This window comes from Cryptotermes secundus, unplaced genomic scaffold (genome assembly GCF_002891405.2).
Source record: "Cryptotermes secundus unplaced genomic scaffold, Csec_1.0 scaffold598, whole genome shotgun sequence".
NCBI lineage: Eukaryota > Metazoa > Arthropoda > Insecta > Blattodea > Kalotermitidae > Cryptotermes > Cryptotermes secundus.
The window spans coordinates 657,058-683,041 of NW_019723311.1; the positions used below are offsets into that span (position 1 = coordinate 657,058).

Below are 25,984 nucleotides of genomic sequence, written 5' to 3' on the forward strand. Positions count from 1 at the left end.
ACACGGCTTAATCCCAATATTCTCATCATACATCGCCGTTGCAATGAAATCGGTGGTTAATAAGAAGTTCTCGGAAGAATTAATGAAGTTTACATTCATTCGAATGGTTTAATAAATATATATATATTTATGAGAGCAACATCAAATTATAGTATTCACTTTAGTAATTAAATTTTGTGCAAAATGCCCACCAGAACAGATTTCTAGTATGTTAAATTTGCCAGACATGAAATCTAAGTTGCGTATTATTTCAACTTGTAATATATGTTCACGTGTATGAGTGACTATAAGCGGGGGTTTGGATTGGATTTATTGACCACTTACGAATCGTAACTACAAGTAACTATAACAGTTTCACTGAGTTACACATTCCAAATATCACACATAAAGTCCGGACTTTCAACTGAACACTCTTGTAACTGACTGTTTTCGAGACTGTAGGGCCTTCACTTGTAGCTGCCTGGTAACGGGTCCAACAGTGCATATTCCTCTGCTTCCGTGCTCAAGTTCCCTCTGAATGGCGACTCCCTTCCAACTGAGCACACTTGCAACTGACTGGTTGCGACAAATCGCCCTCGTTATAACATCTCGGTACAGACCACATAGGAGACACCGTTCCTCTGTTTCTTGTTCAATTGTTGCCGTTCAATTGTTGCTTATTAAGAATCTGCTGCCTAGCAATGGATCTTTTTCCGTTGTCTGTTTCGCGGCCGTTGCCTAGAAACTAATGTCGTTTCAGAGCCGTTCGCTAACAACTGCTGTATCTCTGGCTCCGCAGTTCTTACTTTGAGCAAATATGTCACATTGCTCACTCCTTAAGACTGCTCGTCCCGAGTAGCCTATTGGTGTGACATAGTTCCTTTCCAAGGGCTGTACTTGTGATGTCTGTGCTACAGTTAGTATAGGAAACAGTGGCCGAAATACAGGATAAGCACAAATGATCTTTAGAGTTTCAGAAATATGTTGTGAAACAATCAGGCAAGATAATACACCCGAACTCCCAGACATTAAATTATAACTGCCGAAGTTTTAAATAAAAGCTTGCTCATCAAGTTGTAAAGATTTTCGGCCAGAGGCGCTGTAGTCAAGGAAATGGCGACATATCTGCAAACACCGAAGTGTGTACCGTGGTTTAATAAAACCAAGCATGTAATCGAGGTTAACGACGACAGGTTGTTTGTGTAAACGGAAAGTTCCCTTTCCTTCAAAATACATGGATGGAACTGGAATACCAACTTTATGTTTACAGAGTTGCGAATAATGCACATACTGAAGACCTTTAGGTGGTAAAATAAACTTTGACAGTTTTAGTTTTAGTTTTAATTTCCAAATTTTGGGGTGGTATATATTGCCCGAATGCTTCAGAATAAATTTCAGAATTTGTTAAGATTATTTGTGCTCACCCTGTATATACTATTATATTATACTGACTACTTTATATAGCACTAATTTACGATGTTGAACAAAGAGAACAAATAAATAATCCAGTGCCAAGATATGTGTGCCCTCAGGACAGCATTCCATTCTCACTACACACTTTGCGATAATCAAAAAAAGTAGTGGCCAAAAATAGATTTTATGCATAGCGACTAAATGAAAGTTAGGCTTCAGGTCTAATCATACTGAGGATAAAGACGGAGAACAAACAATTGGCTTTCTCGCAGTGTGTCTCAGAACCGTCCACAGACATTAGTTCAATACTCATCACTGCAAGTCGTAACAAAATTAATTATAGAAAATTGAATTTTTCCATAAAAATTAAGAATAACTTAATTCATATTAAGCATGCACTTGGAGAATAGGTCTGACATAAACACAGGTCTATTCAGTCAGTATACTGCTGGAAGATCTGTTTTCTGATACATGTAACATAAATTTATTCCGTAAGGGACACGTACGAATCTGGCTCGCGAGTCCGACTCGGCTCGGGTTCCAATGGGCCAAATTCGTCCGTGTGTGGGTCGCGACGCTCATACGTGTGTGGTAAAATCCGAGCCCGGCTCCTCGCCGAGCCGGACTCGTACGTGTATGGGCGGCCTAAGACTACGAGTAAGATCGATCTTATTAAACGTCCACCTCACGGCACCTCCGAATGCCGAAAGTCTTGCAGAGGAAAAGAGAATTTCGTGACGTCACATGCTAGCAGCCGGGATGCCAACCGCTTCAGCCGGAAGGAAGTGGGCGTGTGTAAAACGTAAGACTCTTTTTGAAACGATGACGTTTAGTCACTATCTTGCTAGCAGTCACCGGCGCATCGAGACATTCCTGCTGGACGGACTTGGCCAGAGCAATAAGATTTCGTAACATTTGCGTCACGAATTTTTTCTTAATGACATTTAGGAACGTAATTCCTACCTCACGGGAAACACACTGCATCCTCACTGTAAAGAAAATTTGCGAAATAGTCTACGTTTATTTAGAAAATCATACAAAATATTAAGATGCAGTCTGTGAAAAATATGCATAGAATTTAAAGTTAAATGAACGATTTTCGTGGAAAACAGAAGATACTCTCAAGATTCTGTTACTTTTACTTCTTTTTCGCTTGCTTCTGGGTTCAGTTCTCGATCAGGAGGCCAGCTGTTCTGAATGGCAGTTTCGGCAGTTACAATAATATTCCCAAGTCAGTAGGTCCTACATTAAAACTGGCCACTACAGTTTCTTTATATATCCTTCTTCTTTTCATCAGTCAGAACGCCCCATAGCTCAAGTGGTTAGTCGCTGGCTTCCCACCGCGGGGGCCCGGGTTCGATCCCGGGTCTGGTCAAGTGGGATTTGTGGTGGACAAAGTGGCGCTGGGGCAAGTTTTCTCCGAGTACTTCGGTTTCCCCTGCCAATCTTCATTCCACCAATTGCTCCACAATCACCCTCACCTATCATCTGGGGTTGGTACAATAGGCCAGAAATGGTCGCAGTACAAGGGACTTAGTCCCACCCCACTAGCAATAAAAAAAATTCATCAGTCAGTACTTTGCTTCCATTTGACACTAGGCCTATGCAACATAAGCAGTTCAAAAGGGGTACAGAACAAACATTTTCATAACAACAGCATCACAAAATAAGATCTTGGCCTGTTCCGGTTACAAAATTTAAAGTTGTTATATTTCAATGCCGGACTCCCCATCATATTATAACATTTGGTTTAATATAACAATAATGAAGATAATAATAATAAATAATATTTTATGTGAAGAATACAAATATATTTGAAAATAAATTGTGTTGCCCAGAGACATACCCAGAATTCCCCCTCAAAACTCAAGAAAGTTCTACGAGGTCTTGCCTCCTTGCAAGCTGAGTTGCACGGTGCAGATGGAAGTGGGTGATTATTTTTAATTCTTGGACTCGAAAATACTTTCGTCTCTTTGCAAGTACTTTGCACTGTATCTCGGTTATCAGGTTACATTAAAAACATAATTCATTGCACTTCGGAAACCTAAACAAAGCGAAACATGAAGTATACAGTACGGAAAATTATACAGAACTGACACTCAAGCTAAATTTAAGCTTCTCGGAAGCCAAGGAAACTGTCATGTTACACATCAAGCACTGCCATGTACTAGTTAAGAGTGAATGTCCTGTTAGAAGTAGCTAACACAATAGAAATAAAAGTTAAGTCGGGAAGCGCAGTTTGCTTGCATTACTTACGGGCGTATTAAGTAGCGAAATTTCGGTTGGAAAACTAAAGATGATGCCATATGCATCATTTCCTAGAAGGAACTGCAGTGGACACAAAGCGAACAATAAAAATAAGAACATTTTCTGTTGTTGATATTAAATAATTGCAGAAAAATTAAATTGAGATTCGAGACCTATTGCTAGTCTAAGGGAACTACTCTTAATGTTGTGTAATTAAAAATATATTTGTCTTTCAACAATAAAGAGAAAACCAAGTTTATTACAGGACACAAACTCTTCAGCCGTTGCAGAATTTAAAGGGTTCTGACGATGGTATGTAACACCCAGAATTCTTGGGTTTTCGGGCTTTGTCCATTGTCCGGTATTCTAGAAACTAGTGACTGAGGTTAGCGCTTTCTAAAGGACCCAACAGAGTAGGTGTGTCATCCCTCACCTGAGGACGGAAACACATCCGGTTTCCGAAACGTTGTGTTTTCTGGTTCCTAGAAAACCGGACGATGAACAAAGTCCGAAAACTCAGTAGTTCTGAGTACTTCAGAGGATTAATCAACAGATCAGGCTAATATTGAACTGAAATTTTATTTTTCTGTGCGCACGCGTCCTGTCTCGAGCCCCAGAATAAACTGGCATACAAGCGCTATAGACGCGTGTAAAGAAATGTTATACTCGTAACCGGACTGATGTATCGGTAATGTTCCAACTTGTATTCGAGAGGTTCTTGGTTCGGCTCTCACCCAGGACAAAAGCCATCCCGACTGAGGCTTTTCATTATTATGTTTGGTTCACAGGCTATTTAACGACGCCGTTCCAATATAAATATGTCGTCCACACAAGATCGGCCTGCTCTGAATCCACACTTCTCTTCTTGCAATACAGCTTCTGATACTGCATTCAATATGAAAACTAAATTTCCTAAAATATTTTGTATCCAACATTTAAAATATTTGTGTTTCTAAATAATACTTCCCGTACTGTAATAATGTAGAAATATCCAGGCGTATCACTTGTTTGCAGCATAAATTTAAAAGGGGTAAGAATTTGTGTTTAAAAATATCCCTTCGTATTTAAGTAATTAAATATTAATTCTGTCTCTACAAACTGCTTTACCACTTTTTGATTATTTTATGTTTCTTCAAGCCCCTAATTTGTTAGAATGTCTACTTTTACTTCTTTATTATAAGTTCCTTGTTCTTCTGTTAGATGTGGATTGTGTCATATATAAAAGGTTAATTAATTATATTTAATTCTAATCTAATGTAGATTTTCTACTCAGTGTATTATGATAATATGGTATGTATATATTAATATTCACAAAACATATTGAAATAGTGGTTTCTGATTGTATTGATATCCTTCTGAATATGGTCTATAAGACCGAAACATGTTAAGAATAAAATATTAAAAAGGAGAAAAAAGCTTCATCAGTTACACTGGACGGAATTAATTAACCTTTTATATTATTGTTAGTGACGGACCTGGATGAAACAAATTAAATGTATCATACATTTTTATAATGCCCCACCTGTATTTATATGTATGTAATTTTCTGTGTTTATTCAGCTGATTCATTACCTCGTATATGCCACACTCTGCTGCCCATGGATATCATGTTCCGTTTTACTCATACAAATTTCCAAGCTTACACAATATGCTGTCGTGCATTAACGTTTAGATATACTTAAAACTCCGTGGTTTTAGTAAGCACGCGAACTATACCGAACGAGCGACCGGCGCTTGTCGGCGAAGTTAATGCCAACATTTTGCGATTAGAAGGTGTCGCGTGGTCAGCACAACAAATCCCCACGGCCGTTAATTTCGGTTTTCTAGACCGGAGTCGCTATTTCCTTGAAATAGCTCCTCAATTATCCTCACGAGACTGAGCGGACCCCGTTACTTCTCAGAAAATCTGGTAACGCCGGGAATCGAACCCGGACCTCCGGATCTGTAGCCATGAACTCTGACCACTAGACAACAGATATATACTGACCGAACATAACCACGTAAGTCCTGAATTCGATTTGAGCAGTTGCCGAATGCAGTAGACACGCTTGGTATGTCAGTATCCAGGTAAGAGGGACTCTGATGGGCCTACCTGATCCATAGGTCTAGGTGTACTACGGACTTCCGTGTGACGTCACAGATCCGGATCTAGCTGCCAATTTGAACAAGGTCACGTATAGAACATTGAGGCTGGAATGGAGACGGGAGGTTACGCTCTCCGCCCTATTGGCACAACAAGGATCAAGGTATTTCTTGATTCTGGCGCAAGCGCAGACATGTCCTGCAGCCACAACTATGGGAGATCTATACTTAAAGGGTCTATAAAGCAATTCGCGCTATGGATATTACTATCCGACTGGCCGCTCTGAGAATTTGTTGTAAGCGAGTTGTTATGCAACAATATCTGCAGATGTCTTTGCTCAGTTATTTTTAATGTTGGGCATTATTTATTTTTTGAAGCCCCCTCAAATAGACGCAGAGACACCTCCTGACCAATCCCCTGATGGAATCATGCACGTCAATATGGAATATACTGATCTGTTTCAGTGAAACTCCGTATGAACATTCTGTCACTGGATATCAACCCGTCTTAGAGATCGCACATTTTAACCCCATAACCCTTTAATATCAACATGGCGATCATGCGAATTTTTCAAATTAGAACAGCACTAACGCGATTCAATATCGTGTCTTGAAGTGTTGTATAGTGATACATTTTTAACTGTTGTAGCGTTTAATAAGGTCATATCCGATAATGGTGGAAATAATAACATGGCCTCAGCGACACACATCTCTGCCTGCTGAAGATAGCCACTGCGGTCTCACATGTTGAGTCTGTAGAATGAAACGTTTATTACATGGAGTGGCTGCGGTGGTCTAATCTTTTGGAACCCTGAAATGTACCAAGCCAATGCTTGTATTTACAAATAGTTTTCAAACAACGGGGTAGTTGTTCAAATTAAGCCTCGACCACTTCCTTTCATATCTTTCCAAAATCATTCACTAGTACTTATAGCACTCGAGGCTAAAGTGGCCCACCCACAGTTCGGTTTTTGAGAGCATCGTTAAACAAACCACAGGTAAATAAACGTAGAATTGCTTTAAGGAAAAGATGCATAGCTTCATAACGGACATATTGATTTCTCGGAATTTGATTTTACTTCTGCTAAGAAAAATAAAGGGTGAAATGAATCATTAAAGAACCTCCCTGAAAATATATTTCAGCCTTTCTCTTCGCTTAATTTTCAAGAAGTACACACAACACTGTCGACTCAGACTTCATGTCTCTTGACACTAGCCTCAGTCTACTTCAGTGCCTCTCACGATAAGCCATCGCCTAGTTTTACAACGGTCTGTAAGCACGAACATCCAAATGTAGCAACTTCGTCCTGGATCAAGGAGCTTCGATGAAATACGGCATTAGGGTCCTTGCGTAAAATTTATAAAACATGCACATTTATGGTACCAAACAATTTCACAAGAAATTTTAATTATATTAGATACATTTCGATAAATATTGAGTCGATCTGAATAGGTTTCGGGCAAATATTGTTGTTACTACTCAGATAAATATTTTACAGCGCCTTAAAATACATTACAAATATTATTATTATTACTTCTACTATTACTATTGCTATTTCGATTTCATTATTCGAGTGTCTGCCAACAGCAAATAGCCGTAACAGGGAAACACAATAAATTAACGCAGAACTGAAAACTAAAAAGAAAAAGTGAGTAAGAAATTCATAGTAGGAATAAATTAAATAGCATCAAAAAATGGAAAAAAGTGTTTATCCTAAAATAATTTAAAAAACTGCAGATGCTATTCGAAGCCTAGGAACACCTGCAGAATTTATGCAATAGTATGTGTCAAACTATTATGCTACCTGAAGAAGGCAACAAATCCAGTTTCAGAGACTTCGGGTTCTGTTTGGTGTACTGGACAATAGACAAAGTCCAGAAATCTAGTAATATTAAGTAGCTTAGTTGCATGAAGAAAAAAAAATCGTTTTCGTATGTCTAACTTGTTTCCTAACGGACGAAAGAGTTCATCCAACTGCTTCATATTCACTAATCGCCATATTGCAGACTCCACATGTTCTCAGTCCTGACAGCGTCGTTTTATAATAACCAAAAAATTACAAAAGAACCCTGCTCTAATGTGTTTTATGCTGTTGCAGATCGAACGGGAGAAGGCGGACTTGAGCGTACAGGTGATCCAGTTGGTGGAGCGTCTTGAGGAGGCTGAAGGCGGAGCTGAGAGCCAGGTAAGCGTCACATAACCTTACATTACCTCATTTTTAAAATACTGTGACTTGTAGACCAATTTATAGGAAACGAGTGACGAACACATTTCCTGGGATACGAAAATGAAAGGTGTTGATTCTTGGAAACTAGCTCGTTGCTGTGGAAACAACAAGCGTTAGGCATGTTAGGAATCTGTTGCCTAGCAATGGGAGTTGTTCATAGAAAAATTTCTCAGCAACCGGTCTACATGCTACGGTATTTACACTTTCGTTATTATTATAATAAGAGACTTAGGACACGCTGTACATGTTTGTATAAAATGCTGAAGTGTGGCCAAGTTAACAGACACTGGCATCAGAATGACTAGAGCAGTTCAAGATTGGATAATTAAAAATATCATACTAACATATCCTCTACTAGTAACTAAACACAGGTCACTATTACATGACATTAATCTTACACGACAGTTGAAATGAATTATTCGTAACAACAAAATGAAATATTATGGCGTCATTCCTCGTGTCTTTCTTTTTGTAATATGTTTAGTGATATTTAATCAAGGTAATTAAATGGACCTCTGAAACATACAGTATCCATAAGAAAAGATACATGGAGATACGATTTTGAGGCTAGCACAGACGTTATTAAGATACTTAGTGAAGTCGGGAAGAAGACAATATTTATTTGCTGGCTACTCTGAATAATCTGCTTTAGGATACATTTGCCTTCAAATTACCTAACAACTCTGTATAATGTCTAATAGCAGAAGACTAACATTGCCATTTAATAGATTCACAGTTTATCACCTTTCAATTTCATTGAATAGGGTAACAACGAAAATTAAAATATTGACTGGGACGGTTATTCGCATAACTTCGATTAATTTTCCTAATAGTGAATGAAAATGATCTATTCTATAGGAAGTTAGTCTATGTCGGCCAGTCTGTGCCTAGAGACGTAACACTGGCCGGTTTTATATTTTAATATCGTTTATAGGAGTACTGATCACATAAACTGTCACACCTGGCTTGCAGTTCGAGATCAACCGGAAACGAGACACTGAACTAGCGAAGCTCCGCAAGTTGCTGGAAGATGTCCACCTCGAATCTGAGGAAACCGCGAACCTTCTGCGCAAAAAGCACCAGGAAATTGTTGTCGACTTCCAGGAACAAATCGACCAGCTTTCCAAGTCCAAGGCCAGGTGAGAAACAACAGTTTTCATGCACTTGAATATGACTGAATAAACTTCGATCAAATTTTGTACTGGGATCTACATAATTCGCTTGTTTCTCATACGACGCTATGCAACGTACAGGGGTAACACAGTGCAGTTAGTTTGGCGTCTACACAATTCTACTTGGGCCCATGAACGTAGAATTTGACATTTCGTGTAACATCCATAAAAACAGAACTAGCATTGGCGCCTTCCCGCGGCCTGTGGAGTATAAAGACAGTGCTCTTGAAATCCAAAGAGTCTAGTTTTGACGCTGTAGCTACAGACTCCTGAGGCTACAAATGCTATTTTAGAAATATGAAATATGATTCGTCTAGGATTACGGATTGACGACTAAACGTCACACCCGGGAACCATGGCGGCCTGCGGAACGCGACTCCAGTTGGCAGAATTCCACCACAACTTGGCAGCGACTACTGTTCCCGATTACATGGAGCATTAAACTTGTTATTTGTGAAGTAGCACAATGAGCCCACAGAACAGTTCTGCCGTGGAACACAAGTATTTCATCCATTCATGACAATGAAACAGAAGGTTTACGGAGGGTAGATGCAAATGTACTGAATAAACGGTCAAGGCCAGGATACAGTATGGGAGATTTTTATTTTATTTGCTAGTGGGGTGGGACTAAGTCCCTTGTACTGCGGCCACTTCTGGCCTATTGTACCAGCCCCAGATGATAGGTGAGGGTGATTGTGGAGCAATTGGTGGAATTAAGATTGGCAGGGGAAACCGAAGTACTGGGAGAAAACCTGCTCCAACGCCACTTTGTCCACCACAAATCCCACTTGACCAGACCCTGGATCGAACCCGGGCCGCCGCGGTGGGAAGCCAGCGACTAACTGCTTGAGCTATGGTGCGGCCAGTACGGGAGTTGGGAGGTTTGTAGGATACGGAACACTTATCCGTACATAGTTATCCCCATGTTATGTTACAACACAGCGCACTAATTTTCATTTAACGACGTAAAGAATATGATAACAGCAATAGTGGGGGAGGCTACTATGTAGTGTAAACAGAAATAGCGCCTTTCAATTTAACAATCATAATGACGGTAGCTCTACAGAGAGCGACTGGAGAATAACACTGATCACTCAGAACCGTTGAGATAAAGAATGCGTGAAATTTTCTCTTCAAGTCCTATAGAAGCCATCGTAGTGCAGTGTTTAAGTGATGGGATAATATTATGTTATGTAACTGAGAATCTGCTAATAGTCTACAGATTCTCAGCTGAAAATCAATGACGATAATAAACACTAAATGCTTTATACGAGTAATCACTTATGCAAACGCGCAAAGGATACTGGAGGTAAAGCGGCCGGAGCGTGGAGCTGACCATTCACCTCCAACTAGTACCGAGGTCAAGAAAACTTGGATCTATCCGTCCACTTCCCCACACGCCTTCATGATGCAGTATTTAATTAGTTAAGCACCGGACAACTTTACCTTTTACCTTATCCAAACACGCTTTTTTTTTAAGAAGCAAATTTGTCCTGTGATCTAATAAACGCATTATAAACATAGGTAACTTAAAAACTGGTGTCTTCATTCCTTGGTTTAGTTGCAGGGTCAGATTTTAATTGTATCAGTAAGAGAGTGTGGAAAGTTGAACTTCGAAACAAACAGATATCCGTTTGAACCTCGGTAGCACCGGTCTGGATCATGAATTTACAATAATATTTAGATTAAGTGTAAGTTTTATTGAACGTTGTTACCCAGCTTCAGGAAATTTCTAATATTGAAGGCAATCTTGGATAGTGGACTACGCCACCTTCACTGCCACCTCCCTGACGCAACTTCAGAGCGTTACAAATACTGATAAGGATAGATGTCTTCATAAATCTCGGAGCAGAAGAGTGGATTGGATGTTGCACTTTAAACACATGCATTAATAACGGAATCAGTTTTAATTTATACCAGAACAATAATAATATACAAATATCTTAACATATCTACGTAAGTTTCAGAATTATGCAGGTTCAGAAATCCGAAACAGATCGCTTTCTTCGCACTCTCTCTCGAGCCGGGATGTGCCGAGATCGGCCCCCGTCTGACATCCAACTCTACATGTCCGAGTCGTAGGGGTACGATTTTATGTCTTCCATAATTTAGGTCTGCCGATCGCAGTGGCCGCGCGGTCCACGGCATGAATCGTTTTCGCCCGCTCGAACGTTGGGATCGTGGGTTCGAATCCCACTCGAGGCATGGATGTCTGTGTAAGTTTATTCTGTGTTTGTGTTGTTCTGCCTATAGATAGCGGCCTTGCGACGGGCTGATATCCCGTTCAAGCAGTCCTACCAACTGTGTATGGATCAAGAAACTGAACCAAACGGCAAAGATAGATAGATAGATAGGTTAGGTTAGGTTCTTTTGGGTTTCATAGAGCCTCAAATAAACAACGTGCCAAAGCTGGCTTTCAAACAAAGTAGCCGCCATAGCCAATGTTATTAGCAGGAAGTTATCCGTTATGCAACAGGAAATTAGCCTTCCGTTGGTTAACCTGAAACACAGGACCCCGGGACTCGTTAGGCAGATATAGTTTAAGGAAATGTGGCAAGTAATTAAGGATATGTTGCGCCAATTTTGAGAAAAAGATGCCAGATAATTGGTATTAAACCTTACGAATGGGAAGAAAACACTTTTATGGAGTATTATCCAAAACTAATAAAGTTTTTTACATTAGTGATCACTTATTAGGCCATCGACATGCAGGAGAAGTGGATGCAGATGCCACAAAGGAAGGAGTTCAAGCGTTTATATTGAGAATGAGAAGTGACACAGCCGTAGTTTCCAGTACAATACCAGCCGACGAGTGGAAAATATTTTCTATCATATGCGATGGAATTCAATTTGTAATGAACAGTCCTGTGTTTAACAAGGTTGAGAACTGAAAAGAATTTTCCTCGGATTGGGAAACCGAAATTATTTGTTAGATTTTTGAAGAAAAGGAGAAACCGGAGAACAAAGCAATTATGTACAAATCTTGCTTTTACCTTTTTTATAAGTTTCCCCCCCCCCCAGAATTTCAGTTGATGTGCTAAAGTTTGATTAATGAAATACCAGACTTTATCACCATTCGAAGCTGTATAACCACACGAAAGATTTTCCAGGCAAATAATTACTAGGATAATATTTTAATCATTTCATTCTTTTTCATTTTAATAATATAATATACTACGTATAATTAAACATAAATAATATAAGATTAATTTGCATAAAACGTATACTGTACGTTTAAAGTGGGACATAACCTCTTCATTCCCATTTCTCAGTTCACAGGAAACATCCCTAGAATATTCACCGCCAATATATTTTGCAAGAAAAAATAATGGTACAGGCTCGCGGTAGCGTAGTTAGTTGAGGCACTATGCTACAAGCCGGAAGGTCGCGGCTTCGATTCCCAATGAGTTCATTGGATTTTCCATTGACCTAATCCTTCCACCTGCACTACGGCCCTGGGGTTGACTCAACCTCAAAAAAGAATGAGTACTAGGAATCTTCCTGGGTGTAAAGGGCGGCCGGTGCCTAAGGCTGACAACCTCACAGTCATTTGCGTGTCGATTGTCTAGAAAATGTGGGAGCCTCGACGTTTCACAACCCTATGGGCCTTCACGGGCTGTTACAGGGATAGCTTTACTTTAAAGGTTTTAGGAAGCTTTCGGAATTGGCTGTTTTTTCGGAAGTTCTCGCCTCCGGATATCGACTGTAGAAGTATAAGGTTAGGGTGGGGGTTACTTGGAAAACACAATAGCGTCTGATTAAACAGCAACACCAGGACCGAACACAGCAGTGACAGCGAAACCTATCCTCTGACAAGATTACCAGGTCAGCCGTTACCTGCGGCCGGCCGAACCAGTGAGGCACGGTCGCATAGCATGTCGGGACGCCTTGAAAATAGCAGACTAAGCGCTCCTATTTTTAAACGACTTGCTCGGCGTCGGAGTCGCTTTCTCTGTAAACCTCACTCACTTCGTGCTGTTCTGTCGGGCCATATTTGTTCACAACACCAGGCCCTTTCTTCCGTCATTACGGGCAGCCTGCCGCTCGAGATTCCACAAACATTAAGTATTCTACACACATGAAACGACATTCTTACTTATAAACAGCTGCGGGGAAGTTGCTACATTATTGTCCCATGAATGTGACATAATGCAGACAAGGTGGGCAAAACCGGGTGGAGCGGGGGATAAGGGATATTGATGTTGATACCAAAGCGCTTAATACAAATCGAGGTAAGAATCAGAGAGCGATTACACGTTTTATAAAGTAAAATATAAAATTACATACAAAAACGACGATTTTGAATGGACAGGGTTTCACAAGAACGTAAATGAGATAAACATTAAGAATATATTTTTTTTAAACTAGTGGAAATAATGCCCAGCATTGTATTTTACAAAGCACCTGGATTTATTTTTAAATTTCTTCAGAAATGTTTACTTCTGTTAAAAAATTACCTTCTTTATCCCTCTGAGTAGGAGCGTCAAAATACAGTTTTAAAACTTTAGGAGCAAGAAATATCCCTGGAATTTTGACTTACAGCTTTCAACATACAAAATTTACTGATTAATTCAGTACATATAAGTTGTATCGTCCCAGTATATCAAGTAAATTTCACGTCTAAATATCAACTTATTATGATACCTAAACCCGTTAATGTAAAAACACACCTCAACAAAATCAAGGAAAAAACCTTCAACATATTTCGGTGGTGATAACTTCTTGGGAAATTGTTTATTCATTAGTGAAGAAATAAGACACTATATTAGTATTTGTAATAACCTCTGCTGTCTCAGACTCCAGCATTATTAACGAAAAAGTTCAAGATCACAAAAACATATCCTGCAATCAAATGCTCCCATCAAGTGATTGCCGTTCCTGCTTCACATTCGGGAGATCTTCGGTTGAAATCTCGGCATCCAGACTCTGGCTATTCTGACTGAAGTCTTTGTGGTTTTTCTCAGTCTCCCCAGCTAAATACTGAGAGAATAATCAACTGAAGTCACGACCGTTTGTTTCTACGTCTCCTCCAATTCCTTATTCTCTAATCACTTTCATATTGACTAACTAACTGCATGGAGTTCAACTCTTCTTGAGAAACCGCCAGTTGTGCAGCTGCTAATGAATTTCCCAATATTTCATGGAACCCGAAGGTTTATGCTGTGTTCACAAGAGTCCTTCACTGGTCCCTGCCCTAAACCAAATCAATCCAGGCCATATCACCCAATCTTAACTTTCTAAGATCCACAATCACACTCATGTTAGTCTACATAATCTTAGTTATTAAAAGCGTCACTAAATAAATCAAGAAACAATTTTCTGCAGGTTTACATCTATTCGCAAAACCTGTTACTATCAACCATATTAATTTCTTTTCCAAATAAAAGTCATAGAAATTTATTAGATGTAAAATTTTTATATACATTTATAAAAGAATTCTGTTCATGACACAGCAATATTGTAGCTAATTCGAAACGTTGCGCCTCTAAATTCAAATTAAGCTTTGGTAGTCCCCTAGAGAGAAACTGGAAGAGCCAAAACATAATTAAAAGAACCCCCATTCCGAGAGAACTCCCTTTGGTTCACGTGGTGATCGTAGAAATCAGTTTGGTACTTCATAGTCCCTTCCATTTTACAGGCACGAGATGGTGGCCGCGATTGCCTTAATTTTCCTGCAGCACACTTAAGTCCACTAGTGGAAGATATGTTCTTCAATACGCGTCTTCACGTCTGGTTTCAACACGACTGCACTCCACACATTACAGTTGTGGAGAGAGTCACTGGCTGTCAGATAATAATCTTGGACGCTGGATTGGTCGCGAACTTGAAGCTCCAGTTTTCTGGCCTACACGCTCACCTGACTTGAATCCTCTCGATTTTTTTCTATTAGAATATTTTAAAACCAACTTGTATACCAGCACAGTTGGTAGTAGTGAGAAACTGTGGCCTTGAATACATCAATTTGAAAGTGAAAGAAGAGTACACTCGGAATATCCGAACGCTTGCGAGTTTCTTTCCACGGAGAGCTGAATTGTGTGTTCGTGAACATGGAGGTCATTTGAAGCCCGTTTGCAAGAAAGTAAAAATAAATAGGTCTTAAAGATTTATTTTGTTTATTTCCTTCTTATACACAAATCGTTAATCTTTAGAAGTATTTATGATGTAACCATGGAAGTTGAAATTAGAATAGCTATAAAATTTTAAGGAGCATCCTCAGGTTACTTGCTCATATGAACTGTTCTATCCATGTTGAAGTCCATAAACCATTCTGTAAAATATGGCATATGATAATGAGACATTCTGTGTATAGACAGTTATGCAGTGAGGAGTGTAAACAGTATTTCTATGAAGCAAACTTATGCATTATTCGTCTGCCTGAGCACAGCGAAAGCTAAAAAACCTGTCACTATATTATAACTTCGTCGAAGAATTTAGTATTGTGCCGTACTCTTACATTTACATTTACCCACATTTACTTCTACACGAATTGACTTGCTAGCCTGACAAAAATTTTCTGCTCTTGACTTCGCTCATCCTGGTCCGTCACACTAGCAATAGTATAAAATGACTCGCAAATACCTTCCAGTGTGATTGATTAATAAAATTTGTATTTCAATTCTTCATTTTCATTAACATGTTTCGGTCGGACTGACCATCTTCAGAAGGACGCAGTCAACATTGAAGAAACCATTATTACAATGTCATTAATAGATAAAAAATTATACCTTATAACAGCATTAAGTATGTGAAGTGGTTGGAACATGTATGAGTTAGTATAACTAATTTACTTACACCGTCAAGTATTTAAAAATACAGTTATAAGAAATTGTTCTTAAAACTAGAACCAGTGGTTCGTGTCGTGAAATTTCTTCCCGTTAAAGGAAGAAGATTGTCTATCACGACGGGCCGCGCATAGCTCAAGCGGTTAGTCGCTGGTTAGGGGCTGGTAGACAAGTGCTGGAAGTTGATAGTCATTCTGAATAGCAATGAACTATAACAAGCGTTGAGATTATGGACCATATTTATAAGTTTATACCCTAAAAGCCCATTAATCATTCTTATAATTTTTCTGAACTCACATAATTGCAATAACTCGCTGAATAGTAGCACCACCCTGTGTTTTCAGATCTGAGAAGGAAAAGGCTAAGTTCCAGCAGGAGGTTTATGAACTGCTCGCCCAAGTGGAGGCTGTCACTAAGGACAAGGTGAGTCCACCAATATTAACTGCAAGAATTATTTACATTGTAATGCAAATAGTAGTAATGATAGTAACGAATTTTCTTTACTTGAAAAGACCGTTACTTCGAAAATGCCGAAGATAGATGTGACGTTTCGCATCGCCTCCATGTTTGTATATTACATACACTCGTATATGTTTATGTAACCGCCATTCTTTTGTTTTACATACTACAAAAATTGCCCTAACATAAGCAACATATTTTTCTGGTATCTATCATCACTAATATTTCAGGACCTAGATTAAGAGGCGCTAGTGTCGGTCTACCCAACGGCTTCGTGTGTCCAGTGGACAGGAAACTACGACAAAATACCCTTTCCATGAACACAAGGGACAGGAATATGTAGGCACATTTCCCTTCGGCATTCGTTTTGGCCCGGTCAGGGCTCTTCTCTCCCTGGTTTCGTGGTTTTAACGCATTTCCCTTCTTACTGGTCACGTGATGCAAGCTATTGACGTCACAAGACACTCAAGGTTAACACAACAGCTGGTTCCACCTACCACCGTACTCTCTCTCGTCTGCTGTTTCCAGGTTGCATGCAAAAAAAAAGTTGCTCGTGACTTTCGGTACGACCTACGTAGTTTGGTCACATCCTATTCATTTGGAATTTGAAGGCAGCAACTTCCTCCGAAACTTTGGTATCCACTTGCCTCAACCCAGAATAGTACAATGTAAAATGTACAAGGTCGCGTGGCATCCAATGGCATCAGATTCATACCAATTTCGTGAAAATCGGTCAGTCAGTTCACAAGTTGAGAGAAGGGAAAAACACAGACAGCACGATGAACTCATGATCATGAAGATATGGGGAATGGAGGTATATCTCCACCAATCTTGACCTCGACACTAGATGAAAGTGAGCGGTCAGATTCACGGCCCGGACGCTTTACCCAGGGAAAGAGAACCCTGTACCCATTTTATAGGTGATCGGGTGGGCTCCAGAGCCGTTCTGGGCGCTGTTGAATAGAGAAAAACCTCTTGCCTCTGCCGCGAATCGAACCACCGTCCAAATTGTATCCCCTTGCTACGCTGACTGAGTTATCCCAGCTCAACTCATAGGCCTGATTTGTTTTCTTTAAGAAAAGAAAGTAGGCTATAAAAAGGAAGCCCAAGGATTTCCAGGCATAAACCATAAATTTTGCACAGAATTCCAGACCTGTAATTCCTGTGTTCTTAATGTTACATTTAGGTGATATAAGTTCGTACCATGCCGATCACAGTGACCGCGCGATCTAAGGCATGAACAGTTTTCTCCCGCTCGAACACTGGAATCGTGGGTTCGAATCTCACTCGAGGCATTAATGTCTATGTGCAGGTAGAGCTGATCGCCAGTCCAAGGAGCACTACCGACTGTGTATAGGATTAAGAAACTGAAAAGTGGCCGAGACCTAACAAAGGGCTGTAGAGATAGATCGATAAGTTCATGCCACAACAAATAAACTGCAGTTTAACTCAAAACTTCACATGCTGAGTTCGTGCGTATGATCATACGATAAAACGTAATCAATTTTTTGTGGTCTATTCAATGACGCTATCAGTAAATTCGGAAGGAGGCGGTGCTGTCCTAACTAAGGCAATTCCCCGGAATTTACTTGGAAAGACTGAGGAAAACCGCGAGTAACATCAATTACGATATTAGTGTTCTGGCCGAGATTTTGACCAAGCGCCTTTTTAATGCAAGTGCAGAGTATCGCTGCTACACCGACCTGCTCGATGAATCCAACTCGAGTCACGAAGGTTTTATTATCTATAAACATATTAATATTGTTACTACTATTATTTCGCGCTTTATCTGCTAATGTTGTTTTTACTGACGATATATTTGGAACAACTGATGCGTTGCGGCATACTTGTCACGCATCTGCCGGTGCACTGCGGGCTATGTTTCGATCCTGCTAAAATCCAACACAATTACGGGGACACATTTTTAGAAGAGATAAAGTGCTTCTAAACTCTATTACCGAAGAAGTTGTATTATCACATATTATTTCAGGCCCCCCTCCCCCACACACAAACACGGCCGGTCACAGTAGCCGCGCGGTCTAAGGCATGATGAACTGTTTTCGCTCGCTTGAATGCTGGGATCGTGGGTTCGAATCCCACTCAAAGTATGAATGTTTGGTGTGTGTGTATGCGTTCATTCTGTGTGTAGGTAGCGGCCTTGCGACAGGCTGATCACTCGTCCAAGGAGTCCTACCCTCTGTAAAGAAAAAAATGATTACGGAACTGAATAAGAGGCCTGGGCCAAGAATGGACTGGAAGAACCATTGAAATATATATATATACCGAGCAGGCTTGTTGAGAAGCAGAAGCAGAGGCAGAGGCAAACAAGATTTTTGTTGCTGTCAGACAATTGCGGGTTTGTTGATGTGGGGCGCTCTCTCGGACAATTGCTGCTGGTCCTATCCAACTCAGTCATTCTCAGGTCGGAGTCCCGCGGGAATCATGACCATATTTTAATGTCTCAGATTCGAGACTCTCCCAGCCTGGAGGACCATGTCCCCGTATTTATCCGAAGGTAGGAGAGTGGCCCAGTTATACCCCCAGGCACTGGGTTCCCTTTTAGTCGCCTCCTACGACTCGCAGGGTGGATGTATTCGAATCCGCCTCCACGCGGAGGTAACAATCAATGTGTCTTGTGTGCATTTTAGAACAAAAAGTTGTTACCTAGTTGTTATCGGACACCTTTGATTCAAGCCTCTTTAGAATACTTTGTATTCACCTTTCAATTCTCTGTCTTGATGCTACTCCCAGGAGTACTGCATTACTTGGAGATTGAAGGTAGAGATTTAGCTACATATATATTTTTTTTTCAACTGGTCATCTTTAAAGTGATCGTCTCTTTTAATTACAGTGACTCATACCATTCTTCCCCGTATTTGTTTAGAAATAAACCAAAATGGTATTCACCCGACAAAACTTAATGTCGATTCTGCAGTTTAATCGAAGCTCATTGAAAAGTCTCGGAGATAAAATTTACTAAAAACTTACGGGCATATGACATCATATTGTGTTCCTCTTATGCACCTCGTATTAAGAGTACGTAACCAAACGTCATATTTTTTGGAAACCTTTGCTAGGCGTAATATTGCATTCCAGAAGGATTTGTAATTTGCTTTACTGCACTCTCTGAGTGAATAAGCCTTGTTTTCACTGTTGCAGCTTGTGAGCATCAAGCAGGTTGAGAAGCTAGAAGTTCACGTGCAAGAGCTTGTGATTAAGATTGAGGAGCTCAATCGCACCATTGTGGACATCACATCTCACAAGACACGACTGTCACAGGTTTGCAAAATTCAGTACCTACTAAAATAACCCATTACCATTATCTGCATACCATCATCTAGCGCCAAAGCTTTGTGACGCTTTAGATACGTTTACCAGACCCAGTACAAACAGAACATACCATAAATTGAATTAAATTAGGCTACATTAAACTGTTAAGGAACGAGATTTCTTGGAGCACTGTACAAGTGTGTCTAGTGAATGAAAAAGATAGTCTTTTTTATATTTTTATTAGACTACAAAAAGTACACAAAAGTGACTTTGGCTTTGCCAATTCAGCCTTCACACCTCACACGAGTTGCAGTCCTATCCAGCAGTTGGATTTGTTATCTCTAGTCCTATGTTCGTACAATCTTTAGCCTTTGAATTGGGATTAACAAGTTTTTGACTCCTATGTAATTTCCTTATTTACTACTTAGTCTTATCCATTACATCCACGAGGTTAATAAGTTGCTCTATGTACTCATCATCATCATCATCATCATAATCATCATCATCTGTAATCTGTCAAGACGACAGGTCCACAGTCTCTTCCAAAACAATTCCTCCACTTAATGCGATCTAGAGCTTTCTCCTTCAAATGACAGTATCCTCTTCTGTCCCCAAGGTCATCTATGTATTATATATTCAAATATATTTTGGAATGTTATTTATGAATTTAATGAGTCCCTTGACATCCCAAAAATTTTGTACTAGTATTTTTGACATTTCAGCCAACGAACGTAAAGTTTGTTTTCTGACATTTTCCGTAAGTGTATTAATTAATTCAGCTCTTTCTTTTGTTAGCTGGGGGCACTCCCAGGAGATATGTTCCACTGCCTCTATTCCTGTCCCACAGCCACAAACTTCTGCCGGCACTATTCCTTATTTTGCCGTTGCTATGTGAGGCTGGTCAATGTGTTTATTGTCACCTTCACTCGTCTGTTTATTCTGATGGTCTAGCGCTTTTTGACGTAACTAACGTCCTCTTCTGTACCATTTTCCAGACAGAATGCATGGAACTCCTGTAAGCATCCTTTCTGCCCTTCTTCTTCTGCTTAGCACTGATGAACATGTTTCCCTTCCACGCAGTCCTTTGTGCTTCCCCATTGATAGTGGAGTACATTGAGATCACTGGCTAATATAAATTTTCCTTTTATTTGTTAGAAAAACTGCTTCAATTTCCTCTGCTAGACCGCAACCAGTGGTGACCTATAACAGGACATAATTAGTATTCTTTCTTGTCCAAAAAATTTCAGCAGCGCATACATATCTCCACTTTACCATTGCAGTCATACATACCAACTTTCTCTGTAAACTTAACTTTATTATTTATTAATATTGCCGCTCCCTTGCCTACTTCTTCATCTCTTGATTTCTTCACTATGTTGAAACATCTCAGGTATATGCTGCTACAAGACAGAGTCTTGAGTATGATTCCACAGCTGTAGATACCTGTCAGTAAACGGTGTAACTATGTTAAACACCATGCAAATCACAAAATAACAAAATGGGAGACATGCAATATTTATGTAAAATCAAAGATTTAGGGAAAACAACAGTAATAAATAAAACAGAGCAATACAATAAGGAAACAAATAAAAACACGAAGAATAAAATTATTCTGTACTTTAAGGAACAACAGAGAGAAGCAAACAAAAAATAAAAGAGTAAATAAATAAAAAAATATAAGCTAAACAGGAATTAACATAAATGAATAAACCAAAAATATGGAAGGAAAAAAAGTTAAAAGAAATATATAAACCCCCCCTTCTACATGCTATCACTTGGTCATCTGGCTGTTGTCTGCTTTACTTAAAGTACAATACTTTAATATGCCAATTCAACATATGGATACAAAGCAAAGTTGAAACACAACTTTTCAATGGGGTAATTTTGTCCATTCTTCTTGTTCACATCCTGAACAGATTTTTTGGCATGACACATAAGCCTTGAGGACTGGAGAAGAAATTTATTCCCTCATATCATTATATATGCTCTATTTCTCCCTGTCAGACCTAGCCCAATTAATAAATCCTTGGGAAAAAGAAGTGTACTCTAACATGTGCTGAGGCTGGATTAGCTTTCATAAGAAAGGATCTCTCATATGAAGGAAGCTGTGGTGGAGTCCTGTTTTATTCATTCATTATGAAGCAGCATGAAACTCGAGAGTTACTATACGAGTATTGTACATACAGTGGTCCATTCGTTTAAATGATGTCTGCATTTAATCACTTTCATCTGATCTGTATTTGTTTAATATTATAGGAGAATCTTGATCTTACCAAAGAAGTGCAGGATCTCAAGGTTAACTTGGAGAATTCTACATATTTGAAGAGTCAACTCGCTGGACAGCTTGAGGATGCCCGCCGTAGGCTTGAGGATGATGAAAGAGTAAGTAAAGTTATCTTACTACATCACAGTAGATAAAAACCCTGAAAATATCGAAACAAATTACTCCAAAAATATCACCCATGAAAGGGCTATGAAGAGGTGAATTTTTAAATGAAATGTACTAAATGAGAAATCATACCACACTGCTTTTGATTTAAAAACAACATTTCAGAGACTGGACTCTGACTCCCTCCTCAGATAAAAGCCTACATAGTTGGGCCCAATCGATGGAGCTAGCCCTTATCTCCAGGCTGAATGGCATTTTCCTGAGGATGGAGACATTCAAAACGTTTTAAGCAAAAAAACTGAATGATGGATAATATCCAAAAAGTCTTTCGGCTTTTAATAGCTGAAACATGTAGCAAAGCCAAACTAGGCGCTGACCTTAATATAGTTGTGTTGTGATGGATTTAATAAAGAAATTGTATCCAAAAAGTCAATAATTGTATATTCACAAGTCTTTAGATCTTATTCATACCACAATGTCACACACACGGGGCCATATATCAAATGGCATGTCATGTTACCCCCTAGACCAGAATTTAACCCTGTTGCAAATGTAGAACAAAAGTCTTTTTATGTTTTTCAGTCACTAGAGGTGTTGAACAGCAATTTAACTTCTGCAGCAGTATACTGAATTATAGTCAGTTTCCATTAGCTGGGGTGCTGACTGTACAGTTTCCAGCCAGGAAAAGGATATGAAATGTTACATTTCTTCTCATACACTTTGTGGTTTATTTTCTTACACCAAATTTAGTTAACGTCATTAACTGCACTGCATGTTCGGTATTCAATACTGTGGACAAGTACCTTTCAATTTGGAAAGAGAATGATGTAAGTCAGGTTATTTAATTTGCTGTTCCTTATCCAAAACGACAGGTGTTTCCAACCTATCGTATCATTAACTTCAAGTAGGTCCCACTCACCATCTTATAGCCCCTGCCAGAATATTTTATATTAGTTTACTTTTCTTCATTAAACATGAGGTTGCACACAGCATATTTATGCTTGTATCACCATTGGCTCAGGTTAGCTTGGCATAATTTGTAATTTTTCAGATCATTAGTAATTAGTTCCTTCATCTTCATGTTAATCACCGGACTGTTTGTCCATTTCTTATTCCCAGCATTTAAGGTTTCTCTTTCTGGCTGTTATAAATTGATATGTAATTACAGTATTTAAAATATATGAAAGAGCAGACCACTTCTGTGCCTTTGTCCACTGTTGATATTCAGTATTTTTAAATGCCAAATATGTTCTTTCCTGTGGTGCTAACTGGTCAGACATTTCAACATTTCTGATTTTTTGGTTCATCTTGGACAGACTCTGTTTTCAATGTAAGAGTAAGAATGTAATAATGGAGTTTCAAATGCAGAGGGTAGAGCAGTTTTCTTGTAGAATTCTGAAGCTTGGGATTAAAGGAGGGAGGTAAAGATGCAAATGAGTGGAAAAATTTACAGGTCTATAAACTGCTAGAAATAGGTAATGTTATTTTAGAAACATCAGTGGTTCAACCCACTATCAACAATTTATTTACCTCCACATAATGAGAATCTGTGATAAGAGTTCCTAATCATGATGACAAGTCTCTGACCCATAGCAAGAGACACANGCACAACTCTGGAGGCAAGCTTGCACCAGGTGGAGATTGAGCTTGAGTCAGTGCGTGTACAGCTGGAGGAAGAGACTGAGGCCCGCTTGGACCTAGAGCGACAGCTGACTCGTGCCAATGGTGAGGTACAGACCTGGCGCTCTAAGTATGAGGGTGAGGCTGCTGCACGTGCTGAAGAAGTTGAGGAAATCCGGTAAGCATTACTGTTAGGCATCAGTACAATATTTGACTCTGAAAAACTCATGAGATTTGAGATCCTCACACTACTATAAGGATTATAGCATGTGACTCCATTTAATCTGAGTGTAGCTTTGGTTGGTTGGTTTCCAATGGCTGCATTTGGGATCATTTAACCCATTTGCTTCTTGGTTCCCACCAGAGAGCACTCAAGTTCTTGCTTTGTTGCATCTTCTTTTGGGAAGCTTTGCCATGTTTGTTGCTCATTTTGCACTACCTGGGGGGCATGTATGACTTAAAGAATGTCATGGACATGAGCTTTAGTCTATGGGAAATATTATACTGTTATTGTTTAGGAAGACTAGGTTAGTATAGCAAATGCTGTAATGCTGCATGAAGCTACAGTATGACAAGTGTCTACCGCACCGCATGTCTGTGATTTTTCAAATCTGAACAATTTACCAGAGTCTTGGGATTAATATATTTAATCCACATTGTAGCCGCAAGTTCACTGCTCGCCTACAGGAGCAGGAGGAGCAGATTGAGACTCTGTTGGTCAAGATCAACAATCTGGAGAAGCAGAAGTCTCGCCTCCAGAGTGAGGTTGAAGTCCTCATCATTGACCTGGAGAAGGTAAGCTGCAGTATCATTCATACAGAAATAGCCCAAAATTTGTCTACAAATGAAGCTTGTGAGCACAGTTAAATTTCTTTTTAAAAGCACATCAAACATTATCTCCATTCAAGCCATCAGAATGGCTCACTGAAAGATGGGAAGTTGGCTCAGTAGCTGCACAGTGTAATGATTCTCATTTTATATGGTGATGCTAAATTATGTGGAATGGAATGGTAGAATGATGTCATTCTTTTCATTTTACCCACATGTCACTGAAACTAGAATGTCGAATAAATATTAATTAACTTTTACTTTCTCAGTGCATACATTCTAGAATCCTGAAAAGCGAAAAGAGGACAACTTCCTTCATTAGTCACACTCAGTAGAAAATATATCATACCATTAAATATAATGTCTCATGAATTATAAATTTCAGAATTTCAACATTACAAGACACATTATATATAGTCCTGAAATGTAAGCAATAGTAGCAGTATTGTTCTTTAACTAGTAAATAAAAATATAATTATTAGATATGCTCGAAATCAAATAACTTTGCCAAGCAGAATAAATTAACTTTTTTTCTTGAAAGTGACCCATGATGTGTTTATTTCACTTGTGTGGAATGTGTTATATAAAAAAACAAATTAGTTTTAAAGTTCTCCGTTTTTTAATGTAATCTGTTATCATCACCACAGAACTGCATAATATTGTGTTTCATATGAATAAAAGAAGTGGAGGTAGTATGATTTGTTTCCTTTGAGTTTTTTATATTATTTTTGTGTGTTTTTTGAACATATTCTTGCATTGAGATTCCCTTGTTGTGCAGAATGAATGGTTCATATCGTACTCCTTGCATCTACTAAGTAACTTGATATCTAAGGAGATGTAACGGCATTATAAATTGAATGAATGAATGAATGTATAAGGGGTGGGCCTTCTCGGCCCTTGCACCACAACCTACAGTGATCTATTGTGCTTATTAGTTGTGGGTTGTCACATGAAACTGCAGTCAGGTGGCGCTAACAAGTCCTAATTTATCAGAAAACAAAACCAGTTGAATACATGTAAAGACAAATACTCAAACTGCACAGGCTAACAACACTGCCCGTGAGCTGCAGAAGCGTGTTGAGCATCTGGAGAAGGTCAACATTGACATCAAGACCCGACTGGATGAGACCGTTGTCCTGTATGAGACATCTCAGCGTGACTTGCGCACTAAGATCACTGAAATCCAACGCATCACACATGAGTTGGACAAGACCCGTGAACAGAAGGATGCCCTCACCAGGGAGAACAAGAAGCTATCAGGTAAGTGGTAGTAAAGAACTGGCAATTTTGTAAACAAACTGCTGTTTGTTTTTTCATATCTCCACACCAGGGTCATTCACTGTAACTGTTAAACATATTGTAACGTGGATGGAGCAACAGGAAGTAGGGGTCACATGACGTCATATACTCCCACTCCTTCCTGTTGTGTCATCCACATTACAATATATACATTTCTTCTATTAAAGTGTAAAGATGAATTATGTTTACCCAAGTTTACTATATTTAATTAATCTA

General features: G+C 39.3%; 1 protein-coding gene across 1 annotated transcript in view; it reads left to right on the forward strand.

Moving 5' to 3' along the window:
* The window catches only part of LOC111861801 (paramyosin, long form), a 60,150-nt gene that overhangs the window by 13,148 nt on the left and 21,018 nt on the right, over positions 1-25,984 (forward strand). Inside the window, exons 3-10 of the mRNA XM_023846661.2 lie at positions 7,821-7,907; positions 8,922-9,088; positions 16,248-16,326; positions 19,522-19,641; positions 21,889-22,018; positions 23,621-23,819; positions 24,304-24,436; positions 25,513-25,729. Coding sequence (XP_023702429.1) covers positions 7,821-7,907; positions 8,922-9,088; positions 16,248-16,326; positions 19,522-19,641; positions 21,889-22,018; positions 23,621-23,819; positions 24,304-24,436; positions 25,513-25,729 — 1,132 coding nt within the window. The remainder of the gene's footprint in view (positions 1-7,820; positions 7,908-8,921; positions 9,089-16,247; positions 16,327-19,521; positions 19,642-21,888; positions 22,019-23,620; positions 23,820-24,303; positions 24,437-25,512; positions 25,730-25,984) is intronic.